Here is a 19,133-nt window from a genome sequence, read left to right as displayed (position 1 = left end):
TTTTACGCTTCGTCTATATACTTAACTCATATTTTAATTATTTAATTTAATTTTAATATTAAAAATATAATATAAAATACTCATATATTTTATTATATATTTATTTATAACAATATATATACCACGAAGAACAGATAAAAATAATTCATTATTTAAAAATAGGCATTTTCCATGACAAAGTTGAAAGAAAATGATGTTCCAACTAGAAATTTTTAGTGATGGTAAGCTGGGTAGTTTCTAGTCTACTCATTCATACATGTAACGAAGGCTAAATTCAACTAATTGAGATTCTTTCGCAATTCATATACATACATAAGTATTGTTGCTTATTATTTCAAATTTTAATAAAAAAGAAAAATATTAATAAAGATATCAAATAGTAAATACTTGCATGAATGAAATATTATAATAATAACAAAACATATAAATTAATATGTTAATAAAATAAAATTGAGTATATAATCTAATTTTTATTTATAATTTTGGTAAAAATTTATACTAAATTATTTATATTTTATCATAAATATATATAATATTATATAAATTTAGAAAAATCAAGAATTTTTCTGAATCAAGCACGTTTAACTTTAGAGTTTTTATAACTCCACAACCAAACCACAAAAAAAGATCATATAATTAATTCAAACTCTTTATATATATGTTATCAATCATTCTACGCCCTATTTCAAATTGCAATTTGATTCATTTATGTACTTCCGTATCTTAAAATCTTGTTAGCTCGCCTTATCCGTGACATTTTATTTTTGTTTTGGGCGTTCACTTTCCGCCCTCATCGAACCGCTTTTTTAGGCCACGTTGTCACAATAATTAATAATTATTTTAATTAATTCAGAAAATTCTTTTTTCATATTTCTATATATTTTATCCATTAATTATAGACATAAGTATCAAGAATAAATTGACTCTTCATTGTAACAAACAAACAAGCCATTGGAAAATTGACTTCTTAGTAAAGTAAGTCTTTTGCCGCGTGAAGCTGTGACCGGAAACTAGCGGTGGACTCTGTCAGGTCAATTAGTCTGAAATTCTTTTAATAGCTGAACCAGAATATCAGATAAAAGAATGTTAGACAAATAATAATTTTCTTTTAAATGAGAGGAAAATCTTACTATTTGTAATATAATTATTATATGCTTTTATTTGGTGTCGGACCATTATTCTATACTTCTTTGTAATGAGATTAAAGTGCAAAATAATAAATGTATAAGATTATGATTTTTTATTTTCATATTTTAGCTTTTCAAACGAGGGGAATAAATTTAATTTATTTCCTTCCTTTTCTAGTGGAGTTTTATTTAATGAACTTGGTGAGTTTGAACTTTAATATGCTTCAAAATATATATATATAGGTATTTGTTTTAGCCAAGTTTAATTATGTGTACTTTTAGTAGTAGGGTGGTTAGTCTTCACTTTGAGATTTATCGGATAATTATGAATTTAGTATTTTAATTTTTTTATTTTTTTATTTTAATAATTTATTTATGTAATTAAATATATCAACATATATGCTAATTTTTATATATTATAATACTTTTTACCAGTTTCACGAATTAAAGTAATAATATAGCTCATTTTATATATGACTTAAATATTCTTATTCATCCTTACTTATAAATTTTTAATTTTTGTTTTCTCTAAATTTTTAATTTTGATTTTAATTTTTATTAAATCTTCTTTTAGCACAAAAAAAATATTAAATCAAATCTTTTTAAGTTTTATTTATTTTAAAAAATTACTCATCATCTTTTTATTTCTAAAAATTATTTTTTAGAATACTTAATATCTTCTTTTTCCTACTATTTTGAGGTGAAAAAGTATATTTATTTTTGTCTTTTTAAGGTGAATACATGAAAATAAAAAATTAGTAAATAACATTTAATTTTCTTAATTTTTATTCGGAAAAAATGAGAAAAATAAAATTATTTCATTTTTTCTTTTAATCTTTAAAAATAATACTAAAAATAAATAAAATAGGAAAAAATATAATATTATTTTAAAAAATATCTAAATCAGTTTACTATTTAAAATAAATCAAATAAACACCTTAACATGTAAAATTGGCTAGAAATACAGTATTAATTTAACTGATTTAAATATTTAATTAAAACATAATAATTTAAATATTAAATAAAAAAATAAAAATATTAAAATTAAAATATAAACTTAATGCGTCACATAACCATAGATGAGGGCCGCGAGAGTCAGACCTAAGACCTGCGGGCTTTCATATTTAATTTTTCTTTCTGTCAAAAATATTAATTTAAACATGTTTTACAAAAATGTTGGAATGTGATTATTTAAATTTTTTAGGATTAAACTAAAATCAGTATCTGATTAGAAACTTTATGCAATTAATAATATTAATGATAAAATAATTGAACTAAATCTGTTTTATTCGATTGTATCATTTTTTATTAGTAATAATTGATAATTTTTATTTTGTATCATCAATAATAAAAAATAACTGCTTTAAAATTATAATCAATAATAAAACAGTAGAATATTTAAAGCGTTTGAAGAAAAGGCTTTGCAGGCAGAGTTTAAATTCTAACACCTACTTTTAAAGTAGGTCCTATAAATACTATCTAATAATAAATTTAAGTAAGTTAATAAATTTAGTTATTATATTTTTAATTACTATGAGCATTTTTTGATAATTTATTTTACATGAAAAATATATTAAAGATAAATTTAATATTCAATAGTCATTCAATATGCTAACAAGTAGAGCTGTAAATGAATTAGATGTCTGGTGAGCTGCTTAGAGTTCAGCTAGATAAAAAACTCTTCAAGATTGTTCGTTAAGTTAATTGAGTCGAGCTCGAGCGCTTAGTTTTGGATTCGATAACTTTATCAAGTTGAATTTAGATTTGACAAATTTTGACTCGTTAGCTTCTGAACTTGCTTGTTTATTGGCTCGCGAAATTTCACGTAAATTTCAGCTCGAGCTACGTTCATTTAAAAAGCTCGCGAATAAGTTCATGGACATATACTTATTTATGAGTTCATCTATAGATTCATTTAATGGCTCGAGTTCGAATTTAAATTAATTATATTATAAATATATAATAATATTTATATTTATATTATAAATTTGTGTTATTTGAATTGCCTATATAATTTACCTATATTTCTATATATCATAATCACTATAATAATTATTGTATAATAATAATAATAATATTAAAAATGCATAATGAGCTTAAATTTGATTTTTTTATTATATAACATGTAACAAGTCAAATTCGAATTTAGCTCGTTTGGTATAATAAATAAATAAAAAATTAACAATTAATAATTAAATAATAAAATATTCAACTATTGTTGATCGCGTTATATCTATTTTGAAATTTTATTCTATTAGATGGTGATTGATTTGAATTTTCTTTATCTAAATAATATTATCTTTATTTAAAAATAGTAACCAGTAATTTAAATATACTTAATAGTTAAACGATTATATAATTAACAGTGGTCAGTGAAATTTAAATTCTATCGACTAATTTTAAAATAGCTTCTATAAATAATTGTAAAGTTTATATAATTAAATTACATACAATCTATTTTTAATAATTATATATTGTTTCTAAATAATATGCTAAGATGCTTTACTCTTTCTCTTTGTCTTTGGTGTGATCATGATGTCCTCTCCTTTGGGCATAGGGAAAATATCTGTGTTTGGAAGGGAAGAAAATAGACACCGCCATTCACGTCGCCTCCGTGAATAAAGCCGATTCTCGCGTTTGATGTTTCCTGTTTGCAGGCGTCAACACCCATCAACATTCTAACTGCCTGCTCAACATAGTCAACTAGCTTTCTTAATTTATTAATTTATTAATTTATTCTGATATTTAATATTATAAATTTATTTTAAAGCCAATCAAATATTATTTTATATAATTTATTAATTTTATATATTTATTTTTCTAAATTATTAATTGTTTATAAAAGTTAAAACTGTATAATAAATTTTATAGCTGCTAATTATTATTGATTAAATTTTAAAAATATATTTAATTTTTAATAAATAAAAATAATATATTTTGTTAATTAATAATTAAATTATATATAATTAGTTAATTTAATATTTAATTATTATTAATAAACTATTAAAATTAAAATAATTTTATCTTATAAATTTATAAATATTATATATTCATGGTACATTATAGTGATTATTTCTTGACAGACTCTCAACCGCTTATAAATTATATAATAAAAATATTTATTTTTATAGTCACCAACAAAAATAAAAATTCAGAACATTTCAAAAATAATAAAATAGTCAATTATATTTAAATATATATTTTCTAAAAGCCCGTTAAATTTTATCATGCGTCAAAAATTATATTTTATAAGAAGAAATTTTTGGTTAAAAAATTCAAACTCTCTTTTATTAATTTAAAAAAATTATTAAAAAATTAACTACAAAGACAGTTACTTTAAGTGAATTTCTTTATATCCTTAAAAAAAAAAAACTTATTAAACCAGATTAATTCATCCATTATAAAGGGACTTTAATTTAAATTTTAACAGCCTGATTCAAACAATATTTCAATTTTAATCAAACTTATATACATACAAAAGTTTTAGAAGGAATAATGGACAACACTGAGGGAAATAAAATAATAAAAAATTATGAAAACATATGGAAATTATTTTTAAAAATATGGAAAATGCTGCGATTTAAAAGAATTGATTTAGAAAGAAAGGCAAAATGTAAAAAAGCTTTTACATAAATTGAATGAGTACAATTGAGTCTTTATACTTCAATTTGTCTCAAGTTGATCCTTTAGTTTTTCAAAATGACTAATTAAATCTAAAGTGACAATTTCGATTGTACCGAGATCCATTTAAAATACTTATAAATAATTTTAAAACATCTAACTCTCATTATATTTAATATCAACAATACTAAGATATAATAAAAAAAACCAAACTTAAAAGATTTTTTCTCATTTTTTTCATTTTCCAACAATTCAAATTTTTTAAACACCCATCAAACTTCAGATTTATTGATATTTTAATAAAAAAATGTCTTCAATGACCATTATATCATGCCTCGAACTGAAATTGTGTCTTACCAATTTCTGATATAATAAACTTGTCATCCAATGTTTTAGTAAAAAATATATTTGCTTTCCACTTTTAGCATCCTAATTCCTGCAGTGACTAAAATAAGTTATATAATGCATCTTAGATTGACACACTTCATAACTCTCATTTAAACCTAAATCATTGAAGTTGGAGAAACGAATATTTTCAAAAGATATGCTCAACGTAGAGTGCAACGACTCCAACTCAAAAGAACCATTTGAATACTATCATAAGAAAACCCTTACTATTGCTCGTTATTCACTACTCTTTATTTTCTATGAGTCCGCTTATCATTCTATGAGCTTGTTTGTTTGATTGAAAGATAATAAAAGAACGATATAAAAATGAATTTTAGATTAAAGGAGTATCTAAAAGAAAAAGCAAGAAGAAGAAGACGAAGAAAAATAAAAGATATATAATTTTTTTAGTGTTTTTAATTTACTTTTCTTTTGAATAAAAAATAAAATAATATATTTATATGTCTTTATATCATTGGTTAATATTTGAAGTAAACCCTATTATTAACCGATATCATAATAATGTTAAAATTTAGATCTAATAAGACACTTTAAAAAGCTAAAGGATCTCTTTTAAAAAAAAAAAAACAAGCTAGAAAATCTACTTTAGACATTTTGAAATATAGAAATTCAATTGTACTTTCACGATTTGCTCAGGGCCTTCTTTTTCTTCTAACTTTTGCAGAAAAAGGCAATGAATACCATTTCATTGACTGATGTCATTAGCCAATCTTGACGTGTAATAGCAGCCTTCCCTTTCCTCCTGTTTTCCCCAGTTTCTTTCTCTACTGTATCACAGCCATGGTAGTGTTATTTCTCTTTTCTTTACAGAAAAATGATGGTTTAATTTCTAAATACATCTTATATTCTACATTTATTTTTTAATTTTAACATTATCAATTAAAATATGTAGACGTGGTTATAATTTCTAGCTAAAAAAAATTAAGTCAATATTAGAATTGCTAATTCATTTTAAAATACTAAAAAAAATAATTCGTTAAGTTATAATTTATTTACATTCTTTTTATTACAGGACCCGCCTTTTAATTTTTTATATTATTATCAAAATTATAGTCGCGTTAATAAATTTGATTTATAATTTCGTCGGAAGCTAAATTAAATTAATATCAAAATACATTGTTAAAATTTAAAAATAATTACAAAGTATAAATAAAAATATTAATATTATATGGTCACAAGAATTATAATTATGTTGGATTAATTAAATATTTTGCGCCAAAAAAAAAGGTACATAAATAAATTGGTAATTACTTATTTTCATTATAAACTATTGTTGGATCCACATATTTTTAATAATAAAACCTCTTTTTTGAAAATAATAGAGAAAGTGTTGAATTAGAATATAAAAATATGTCAAATTTTGTTGGGACATAATGATTTTAAAAATTCAATTATAAATATCTAATAATATTATATAAATTTATAAGTAAAAAAGATATTTTGTAAATAAAAATATCAAGAAGCAGGAAATTTGAGTAGTTGGGACCGGGGTGACTAACAAACAAAGAAACAGAGCAGTGGATGGGATTGGGCTGTCATGCAATGCAATACAAAGCAAACGTGGGTTACACCATCTTTTTCTCTAACGATATTTCCTCCCCACTTTCCTAACACCATTACTTTCTTTTCCATGCATTATTCTTTGCCCTGCCCACCAGCCGGTTTGGACTTGGAACTAGATTAGAATTACAATCGGTTAAAATCGAACTGAAATCGGTTACATTTGGAGTCGGATTCGAACCAGCTCTAAACCGACCGGTATAAGACTAGTTTTAACTCGAGAAAAAGGTTTTTCACTTATTCACATAATATTTTTTTTAACATTATCTCATTTTTTATGAATATTACTTTTTATATTCTAGTTTCTACATTATGATTCAATTTGTTTAAATTTATTTTTAAATAAAATAATAATTATTTTTTTATACTGGTTGGAATCACTTGAAACTGGAACCGATTAGTTTCAAAAATCACGAAAACATGAATTGACAGTTCCTAAACCGAAATCGTTGGTTCATATACTATTTACATTATAATCCAATAGAAAATGAAGGTTCTAATATATAGTAAAACAGACGATGTCGAGATAAGAGCACTTCATTCCTATATGCTATTGTTATATAATATATTAAATATTGTACAAATTGATAGACTCATTTATCCTCATTTAACATTCTCTTTAATCTTAAGTTGTTAATATAGGAAAGTAATTTTTAAAAATTAAATTAATCAATAGAGGGGTTGGTTAATTTAATAAATGGATTTAGCATGCGAAATGTAGGTAACTTCTTTTGGCTAGTCAATTGTTGGTCATCAATCTTTCTTCCAAATATTTTATAATTCAGTATCGACAAATCAAATTTGTGAGTAAATACATATATCGACATGAGTTGTTATTTAAATACGAATTTTCTCTTTTAATTTATAATACTAAAAGGAATTTTTCATTTCATTTGAATCATGACTAATATGAGACATGATTGAACTTGAACCTAACTGGAGCATACTTAAAATTCAAATATTCAATCATTTAAATATATTCGATGAAAAAAGAAATTGTATAACTTTTTGTATATAAGATATAGCTTAGCCTTAAGAATTTATAGAAAAAATATTAGAAATATTCATGTTTCCTTTATCTTTTATAAAATTTACATTAATTTTTATTTTTCTATTTTTACTGTGTTAAAATATCAAAATACAGTATTTTAATTTTTTGTTCAAAATTACGGTTTTAATTATTATTATTTTTAGATAAAAAAACTGAAAAATAACCGCACCAAAAATTCTAAAAAAAAAGTTCAAACAGTAAAACAAAATATTTTTATTTTATTTTAGAATATTTAAAAAAAAAATCCAAAATTATATTGTTTACAAGTCCAATTATTTCAGTAATAGACAAGTCTTCAAAACCTCAAAACTGGAGTGAGGCATTTTGCAAACCATGGGCTAAGTTGCTCTTAATCTACTACTCTGACTTCATATAAATATAGATTTGCATTCAGGCCCAAATTTCCTCCCTTGTGCATTTCTCCACATTCAAGCTTTACTGTCACAGTTAGTGACTTGGGCATTAGATGGCAAGCTCAGCACCAACCATAACTTAGACTTCTTTTCCTTATGCAAATGTGTCACACTTTGAGATTAGTAGAGAAGAGAACTGAAGCCTCCATCTTCTTTGAGCTTAAAAAGACTGGCTAGCTAGAGAAAGAGCATGCTCCCATTCATCAAACTCAAGCTTTACCCCTATTGCTAGACTATGAGATCAAGTTGGAGAAGAAGTCTCAGTTTTCAGTGGCCAGTAGCATTAAATATGATAAATTTTTCCACTAGGAACACAATGTAACATGTGAAGAAAGAGTCAAGAGTTGGGGTACCTGAACACATCAAGACCGCCTTCAATGTCTTAGTTACGTAAAAGATAATTTATCAATAACCATTTATTAGTATTCACATGCAAATGCAGACTAAATATGATCTTTAAACAACTATGGATATTTCAACACATACTTATACTCAACTATGAGTATTTCAAAAATAAATATTACTATTTGCCAATGTTTTTACTGTCAATTTGGCCACTGATTTTGTTATTCAGTTTAGTTTAGTATTTTTTTTTTCTGATTTATAGAATTTTTAAACCTAAATCTGTATATATTTAATTTAAATTAACTCCATTTTAAAAAATTAAGAATGAGTCACTCTCTCTTAATAAATAAAAACTATTAAAATTTTATAATAATTTTTAAGAATTATTTTATAATTTTTATACAAATAATATAATTAAAATAAAGATAGCTTTTACTACCATTATTTCCGTCACCTCCACCATACTCATCGCCATAAGCACCAACACGAGATAATTATACCAATAGTTACTTAACTTTATGCAAAATTTTATTTTGGTCATATATATTTTTCTTTTGTTTCATTACAATCATTTAATTTTAAGTTGGGTAACAAATTGGTCACTTATCTAAAATCTAGTAGTTTAATTTGTTAGAACAATAATATGTCTAAAGCATTTAATGTTAGACTAACACGTCTTTTAAAAAATTGATAAGTCACTATTCTGTCATCATCCCGTTTCACCAATCTATTAACTTAACCTAAAATTAAACCAAACTTTAGAGTTTAGAAATTCTCTAGGCTCTGTTATTTTTTTTTATTCTCATATTTTATTCTTTTTTTATTTATTGTCACAATAACATTCTTTTTCCCAGCTTAATTGATCTAAATTAATTATTTTTTCTATTTATTTTTATTAAAATATTATTTTCAAAGTATAATAATAATAATAATAATAATAATAATAAACAAAAAAGAAAGAAAGTGAAAAACCAAAAAGGGAAAAATGTCCAACCACCAAATTAGTAACGTTGTTGCAGTTCTTTCTTTTTAAGTTGTCATTTTCTTTATGTTTCTTACATGTCCACATGTCTATTTAAGGATATGCAATCAATTCCTATTTGGTCAAAGAACTTCAATATCAAATAAATGACTAACCATCAAATTAATTAAATCCGAATGCTAATTGTAAAATAACGTACATGTAGAACTTACAGTAAATAAATGCATTTTCTCATAATTGTCTACAACACCAGTTTATTGAAATCAATTTTTGAGAATTGGAATTCGATGCTTCATTTCAAAACTACAGAATTAGAGATTTTATTTTATAACATTAAACCACTTAATTTTAGATAAATGATTAATCTGTTACCCAACTTAAAGTTATATGACTATTATGAAATAAAAAAATAAATGATATGATCGAAATGAAACTTAATATAAGTCAAGTGACATTGGTATAATTATCCCGTACCAGCACTGCAGCTTCTTTCACTGTCATTATTAGAAAAAAATGTGACAAAAATAAAACTTAGTGTAAGTTAAGTGACTATTGGTATAATCATTTTGTACCAGTACTGCCCTACTGGTTTTCTTCACTATTATTATTAGAAAGAAAAAACATAGTAGACAATGGCAAATACAACAATTATTCTTTTATTATTTTTATTTAAAATATCAACGAATATCTCTTAATTTAAATAATTTGATTTATTATAGAAAATTAATATTTTTATATTTTATTATATTTATTTTTCTTTTAAAGAGTGTATAATTCACTTTTTTTTTTCTTCTAAAGATAAAGGCTAATTTGAGCTAAAAATTTATACTAAAATGTGTATGAATAACTAAATTGAATGCGGATGACAAGATTAAGGCCAACTTGGACTTTAGAAGATATAGAAGCTACAATTTAATTGTGATAATATCTATTTTAATTTATAACAGAATTCAATAATTACTAATTAAATTAATAACTAAAAATAAATTATAATTTAAGACGAAATAAAAAAATAGGACCCTTTTTGTTTTTTTTTTTTTGTTTTAAGAGAGGAAGTATCTGTGATGAGTTTTCCTTTTACTGGCATTAATTAAGGTGTAAGTAACATGTATGATCCTTTTTCAAAGATGCATGCATATGTGAAAGAATATTCTGTATCAATACTTAATTGAAGCGATACTTCAGTTTCTAGCTTGGCCATCTATATTGACAACTACCGAGTTTTGGTCTTTTAATCTTTTAATTTTATTAAACTATTTAATTTTTATTTTATTTAATTCAGACTTTATATTTTTATTTTTAGTTTTATTAAGAATCTAATAGTATTTAATCAAAATAAAAATAAAAATATAAATACTCAATAAAACAAATAAAAGTTTCATAAAATATATATATAAAGTCCTTAATAAAAAAATTTAATAAAATAGAATAAAATTCAATAGTTCAATAAAACAAAATTAAAAAAAAATCAGAGACTTTTGCCTATTCCTCTCAAACGGACTTGAGAAAAAAAGAGCATTTATAACTAGAAAATTTTCTTCAATATTGGCAACGAAATTGTATGGTTTCACATGCAAGAAATCTTGTAAAAATATTCAATTATTGCTTTAATTATTTTCTCTTAACATGAAGAAATCTACTATTTTCATTAAATTGATTATTTATCTTATTAACTTTTATATTTTCAATAAAATAAAATATCTTAGATTAATGAATAACAAACTTTTCCCTATTTCTTATTCTTAAATTTTTTATATTTATTTGATCTCGATAATAATATCTTGCAACTCGACGTTGCAATATGATTCTCTAATAAAATAAAATATATATACTTGAATATATTTTTTTCGGATTATAGATTCAAAATCTCAGAACTTGATCCTTGTATTAAAAATTACTCTTATTAGAAGTATAGTTTTATTATTAATTTCTTATAAATGAGTCGCTCGAATCCAATAATCTAGACTCAAAATCATTCTCTACATATTAGCTTTGTGATTTGTTTCCAGGTCAAGAATTTCTCATTGTTTGACTATTATACTTCATATCTAACTTTACAACTGCACTCCCGTATGGGTATCCTATCATTTAAGCCAATTCCATATCAAGAAAGATATCACTAAATAAAATTAGGTCCCTGTCTTTACATTATTAATCAATGAGGCCCAGCAAACCAATCCAAAAGAAAGAATCAGAGAAGACAGAAAGGGAAAAACCATTATGGCAATAAAAACATAATTGTAGCAGCAAGGTAGCATTATCTGATTCTCACATGAGAATGTTCCTCTTGATCGATATGTCTGAAAACTGAACATTTTGCCGCACTAGTCTTTCGCAAACAAAGAAACTTCTATTTCTTTAAAAAAGGAGCATTAATTGTGGTTGAATAATATGATGTTAATCTTCTCTTATATATAGCCTGCTTGGCTAAGCTGTTGCTGATAGCCGGTAGTCGGTAGCCGATAACTAATTGATAAATTGTGTTTGATAAAATCATTTATAGCTGTTGTTGTTTATATTGACCAATATAGACATTAAATTAAAAAAAAATCAATAATATATAATATAATATTATAATTATAATTATATATTAAACATAAAATATATACTAAAATTCTTATTTATATATTAAATAGTTTTTTATATTAATAATTAAAGATATTAAACATGGTATCATATATTATTTTATTAAGATAATAAAAAAAATAATATCAGTTTTTTAAAATATTTTAAATTAATTATAAGAGATATAAGGAATAATTTATTTGATATTTCTTTGTAAGAAAATTCAAATTAAGTTATTATAAATTAATGTTAAAAAAAATAATAAGTAAGATTAAAAATAGTAAAAAGCCTATTTATTTTCAATATAAGAGTCGTTGCTACTTCTGTAAATTAGAGTTGTCCTAGCAGCTATTAGTTGCTATTCATAAAATTTAACCAAAAACGTTCACATAGTTGTTGAGAACTGAAAAATTATTAGTTGCTCTCTGATAATTATGTCAAACACCTTCTTAATATATTAAAATCTAGTCCAATTAACAGTTCCAATATAAAATTTCAAGGGATTATTTAGTTCACTCTAAATTGAAATCAAATACCATAAGAAATTGAAGAACGGAATGAAAATTTTAATAAATTGTTTAGTTAAATATAGAATAAGAGATATTTTAATTATTCATTTTATTACTATTATTATTATTATTATATATACATTTTATTTATAATTTTAACATTTGTTTGATCAATTTATAATTCATTTGATTTAATTTTTATAAAATTGAAAAGTTTATCTCTAAAAGAGAGGAAGAAAATAAGTGATTTTCATCTTAATAAAATTATCAAATTTCGATTTTAAAGTATTTCGTAAAGAAATCAAATACCAACAATCAAAATCACCATTTCTAATTCTTGTTCCCACCCAATTTTTCAGGAACAAACCACTCTAAATGATTCACAAAAACCAAAACTCATGTATCTTGCTTATGATGATTTGGTCCTAAGATTAGAACCATGACTGCCAAGATGTGTAAAGGGTTGGTGAGTTCCACCTATTACCTACCGGATTAACCTTTGTCGTTTTAAAACTTCAAATTAACTACGAATATCTTCAAAAGGCTAAAAAGAGAAAAAAATGGAGTTTTCTGATCCATATACTTATGATACATATATGTAAAGAAAAAAGAAAAAACTAGAAGACCAAAGAAGGAAAAAGGTTGAAGACAGAAGTGAGTCATAAAACTTAATCAACTGATGCATATGCCTCTAAAACTCTTTATCTGTAAGATTTCAGAATAGCTCCACAGAATGTACAAATAATAGCTTTCCAAGATTTGCAATAAACCGGAATGCAACAAAGCCTCGAGTCGGTTCTCATGTCAGCAACGCTTGCCCCACAGCCGCACCGGGAACAACTTCCAGCCACCGGCTTGCTCCTCCTGACCCTTCTTCTTTGGTCCACCAAGAAGCAGAAACAGACCATTGAAATGTGCAGGGATCCGCTTTGCAACAGTTTTCCAATTACTATACTGGCATGGAATGCTAGGTATATATATACAGAAAACCTGAGTTAAAGGTCGAGCTATTAGGGTGTGGTGGCAGTAATAATGACCGTTGAATGATTGACTAGTGGAGGATTATAGGAGAAGGAGTTATATACATATATATAAAATTTCATGTATACATGGTGGCTAACCTGCCTGGCTAAGAAATCATAACCATGGTGTGGATAACCTGCCTGGCTAAGAAATCATAACCATGTTGGTGTGGATGGACGTCAAGCGTCTGATATGGTTGGAGGTTGTGTTAATTGGATTGTGATATTGGGGTCGCTGTGTTACAGTTAAAAACTGATATATCATAATATCACTGCCATTTGTCAATCTATAAATCTAATATTATACTTGACGGCTACTTCAAATGCCAAAACATTTATTATTGAGATTTTGGTCTGAATAATCTCTTCTATACTAAGTGGATTTCTACTTTTATAAAAATTATAAATAGATTTAAATAAAAAAATTATAAATTTAATAAAACTTTTCTATAGAGATATTTTATATAAAAATAGTCTCTATATGGTAATATAAATTTATGATTCCAATTTAACTCAGTTATAAATAGAAATAAACTTATTATTGTAATAAGTTATATATTCTTTTAAGTCCCGTTTTAAAAAAATCTCTCTGTATAGTAATATTTATATATATAATTTTAAAAAATGTATGTTATACTATATTTTATCTTATTATAGTATTGTTTTATCTCGTTAATCTTATTTATATAGTATGATAAGAAATGTACATATATTGTCTCTGGTTTCTGTCATTTCACCAACAATATTAAATATAAAATCCAAAGAAAAATTTTAATACTCAAATCTCCATTAAGTTATAACTTTCTCATAATCATAAATTTTATTTGATTCAAAATATATGATTGTAAAGATATTTTACTGTATAATACTTATTTGAGAGATTTATTTCTAAAAATAGAAAGCACAACCCATATAAAATCTAAAATGGTGGTACCACATCATAGATTATGCTATAGAATGAAATGATATCATATGTTTATAGCCAATAAACAAAATGAGAAAAAAATATAGGATATTTATATACTTGGATTATAAACGAAAAATGTATATACTTGGATTTTTAGAAATACAGTAAAAACTTGTATTTTAAAATAAATTTGATGTATATAATATATTCATAGTATATTCAGAGTATATTTATACTGTTAATCATGAGATTTGGAAAACTGTGATGCTTCGGTACGAGAATATTCGCTATATCAAAATCTATATACCTCATGTTTTATTTTCAATGTCCGTTGTAATAAAGAAAATAGATGATTTATTTATATTTATATAAAAAATTTACATAAAAAATAATTTTAATATTTAAATAAAAAAATTTCAATAAAAATCAGAGTATTATATATTTAAAATATACTCGTTGCATATATCATTGTGTTCATTTGGAGAGGTTGAGAACGTTACACAGTGCCAGGAATTGCTTACATGTAAAATATCGTAGCTTGAATTACACCAAATTGATTGAGCCAAAGATATCAATAAGAATAATCCAAAAAAGTTACTTAGTTATTTTTACACAAACATTTAAGTTGATATTTAAACTGTAATATTTTATTTAACAAAACTAATTATATTTTTATATGTAAATTTTTTTATCTAAAACAAAAACCTAAAATACAAAAACTAAAACCTAGACAACACAAAACAAATCTGTGGCCTTGCATGTTATTGGGGTGCCTTTATTGGAGTATTTTAGTAGAGAATTTTCTAATTGGCACTGAAAAACCAACTGAATTTTTTTGATAGATATTAGTATTCAATTTACATGTATAATATATCTTTATATTTTATGCTGCTATAAAATAAAAATTCATTTAATGCAGAAGAAATGATTTGAAAGCGTGATTTTTTTATTTATTTTCAAATCCAAACACTCTTATCATTTAAACTAGACCTCAAATATATATTTAGAATTGTTGTTGAGTATTCAGAAAGTAGATTTAAAATTCTAATATATAATATTATTGATTGTTTTTAATTATTTATAAATTGTTTTCTTAAACATGCTTTTGAAGAAAAAAATCAATTTATATGATTTTCTGAAAGTAATATCCAAGATTTAAAAATAAAAATAAAAGTAGAAAAAGCATTTCTCCAACCTTACAATCAAACCAGTTGTATGTATGTATGTTTTGCGTGGCTGTCATTTTAAAGGAAGGAAAAATGTGAAAAAGATGAATTGGGTAGTTGCAAAGTCATTCTGCGACTTGTCTTCTCACAACGCTAAAGGGATTAAAAATTCACTAATCACTGTCACTGTCACTGTCACTGTCACTGTCATCATCACATATATGCATACTAGAGTACATTAGTAGAATTCGTAAATCGAATCTAATATATATATTCGCCTCATTTTCCAAAGTTTAGAGGTTTAAGCCTTACTTCCTCTAATTAAAACATTTTGATATATATGGAAAAAAAAATAAAAGAAAAGAAATTAACTACTAGCCAAACAAACAAAATTGATATTATGCTTCTTCGTATTTCACCTAATCGTTAATTTATATATTACGAAACAATAATATAATATAAAGTACTGTTATGTTCTTAATACACAAACTGAAATAAATATTAAATATTTATTAAGTATTGCATTTATATTGGTTGATTTATTTATTATCATTAACCAAACATAGTTAGAAATTAATCAATACAAATACAACAACTCATAAGTAATACCATATATCACTGTGCAATCAGTTTTATTTACGAATGACGTGGTAGACTGAACTTAGAATTTTTGGTACGATAAATTCTATTTACTTGATAATTAAATGCTTATTTTATAATATTGCTAGTAAAATATTCAAAATATTGCATTTTAATAATCTACAATCCGTAAACCAAATTAAGTTATCTAAATGAATGTAATAAACCATGTTTTTGAATCTGATAATTTATCAGTATCCTCGGCATTGCAGAATTCAGAAAATGATGATTGCCTAGCAAGTTGACTGTTAACATAATATTTGTAAAAGAGTAAACAATGAAATCACCAGAGATTAATTCCTCAGATCCATTTCGATGCTAAAGTTAGAGATATAGGGGAACAAGTTATATGTTGTATAATGCTAAAGTGAATGTAACATACCTCAAATCCTAAGTTATCACCTCTACCTATAGGGTCAAGCTCTTTATTCGTAAAAGAATAGGACTCATCTCCCAATAATTAGGGAGTTAGTCTTCTAGTTGGACTTTATTGCTCATCCTACTCAGATTTGATCCCTGAAATATAGGGAACAATGTTGTTTGGAACTCCTCATCTATTCAGGAATTCTTGTCCTTTCATGACTTGGATGTTGACTCACCATTATTCCATATTGCTCGGATCTTCTCGTCCTAGCTATGTTGGTCCTTATTCATATAAGAATACGATTCCTCTCCTTGCTTATACAGAGTTAGTTTTCTAGTTAAATTCTATCTCTTTTTCCTGTTCGGATTTGGTCATTACAATCTTGAAAAGTTGTTAGGAGTTCCTTATCTTTGATAGGAACCCTTATTTGCTTATAACTTAGATGATGAGTTATCATTAGTATTGACATTTAAGTTAATGGTCGTATAGTATATATACCAAATTCTAGCTGCAAACCCCGAGATATTATTACAGCGAGGGATGAACAATAATCTAGAGCTATGATTCAAAATTATCTTGATTCATCCTTCCATGAGGAATTGCCAAAATATTTGACTCTTCCCACATTCCAATATAAAGGATTGGTTAATCAAATAAAAGGGTTGGCTTGAAAATAAAGGAATTGCTGACCGTAGAATATTATTCTCGTCAGATTTTTTCCTAACTAAAATAACAAGGGTTCAGAAAATTTATCCCCCTGTCGCCTAAGTAAAGAAACCCAAGGTAAGGGTTTGGTTTAGAACTCTTCATCCTAGTTGGATTGTCAAGACCCCACCCGTGGGCCCGTGACCAGCACTAGGGAATGGGTAGGCGTAAGGCCACCGAAACCCGTAGTAAGCCTGACACTCACTGACTTAAACAAATCTCATCTCAAATTAATATTATTAAAGCCACAATTTATCTTAACAGCTACATTCTACATAAATACTTCGGTCTGCCAGAAAAACTAGGCGAGACCTGAAACTCAGAAAATTTACAACTGATACATCTATAATTACTACTGCGGAGAATCTAAGATTTACCAATTTACATACCAAATCAAATACATCACCCGATGATGAAGGAATCGAGTTACTGAATAAGAGTCGCGAGAGGATTAACAACACGAATCAAAATAAGAAATGAGATCGCTGCCCCGAGAGTGAGTTAAAATCAAATAATCTGGAGACTATTGCATTCTTCTCAGAAAACATAGATTATTCAAATCAGTATATCAAACCATGCACATAAATACCAATCATACTATAATCATACCCTATTACTTTTTCACAGAAACTATTAATCATTCGAATCAATATATCAACAATGCACGTAAATACAATCCATATTATAATCATACCATAATAAATAAATAAATAAATAAATAAAAATATATTTTTACTTTTACGGGACGAGTGGCTCAAGAGAACCCTAACCCCAAATTCTAAAATGACCATTTTGGCTCTCTTAATCCAATAAGATCGGGCGCCCCGAGAGCAATGCTCGACCAGGGGACCTTACTTCCAGTCTGGTCACTTAAGTATCCAAATAAGAAGTCTAGTAGCCATTCGGCTCTCTTAATCCAATAAGACTGGCGCCCCGAGAGCAATGCTCGACCAGGGACCTTACCTCCAGTCTGGTCACTTAAGTATCCAAATAAGCCGGTGCCCCGAGAGCAATGCTCGACCAGGGACCTTATCTCCGGCAATTTACACAAATCAGCCTAGAGAGCCATGCTCGACCAGGGCAAACCCATAAAAATCTTATTACATGTCCATGATCAGTACCGGTGCGCATGCGGTCCTGATGTAACCCATCAGGTGGCATGTTCTACGAAAGCCACATTTCCCAAAACGCAATCATCACATGTAATATATATCATTGTATGATGAAATCATTCAACCATATCAAAATAACAATTAACAATTAAGAGTATGACATCAGGCAACTCATTTGGAAAACTGACTATATTTGGTATTATTATAACATTACTATAATAATACTTATATTATCTTTAATAATTAATAATTCAGTGAAATTATTTGCGTTGCGATACTAATAACCATATTAAGCATGAACTTCCAAAATAGCATATTAAAATCAAACTTAGCAATAGTGTAATGATTAAATGACTTTAACTCACAGAATTGGGCGACCTCCTAGCTCTGCTCCGGTGCCTCGGTTGGAGCGAGCCGAACAAACGAACAATCTAGTCACGGAAAATAATTTATCAAAACGCTGAAACAATCGATCATTAATCCTAGGTGTAGACTCCTAGGACTGACTGTCTAAGAATCTCGACTCAGGAGAATTCTACCGAAAATTCGGCAGAACCTCCCCTACAACACGAACATTACCCCCCGTAAAAACGGGTCCAGGACCTGCCAGAAAAACACTCCAAATATCCAACAATTT

At 25.8% G+C, this 19,133-nt stretch overlaps 1 protein-coding gene across 1 annotated transcript; it reads right to left on the bottom strand.

The window, feature by feature from the left end:
- Positions 1–13,126: 13,126 nt before the first annotated feature.
- LOC107262490 lies at positions 13,127–13,715 on the bottom strand. Its single transcript, XM_015728536.3, has one exon. The coding sequence runs from the start codon at positions 13,487–13,489 to the stop codon at positions 13,283–13,285; it is 207 nt and encodes a 68-aa protein (XP_015584022.1). The 5' UTR covers positions 13,490–13,715; the 3' UTR covers positions 13,127–13,282.
- Between the last annotated feature and the right edge of the window lie 5,418 nt (positions 13,716–19,133).

Source organism: Ricinus communis, chromosome 9, assembly GCF_019578655.1.
Source record: "Ricinus communis isolate WT05 ecotype wild-type chromosome 9, ASM1957865v1, whole genome shotgun sequence".
In the NCBI taxonomy this organism is placed as follows: domain Eukaryota; kingdom Viridiplantae; phylum Streptophyta; class Magnoliopsida; order Malpighiales; family Euphorbiaceae; genus Ricinus; species Ricinus communis.
This window is presented reverse-complemented; position numbering and strand designations above follow the sequence as displayed.

Excerpts from the sequence above, each read along its gene's own strand:
- LOC107262490 (XM_015728536.3), bottom strand. The coding sequence starts at position 13,489 with ATGGTCTGTTTCTGCTTCTTGGTGGACCAAAGAAGAAGGGTCAGGAGG.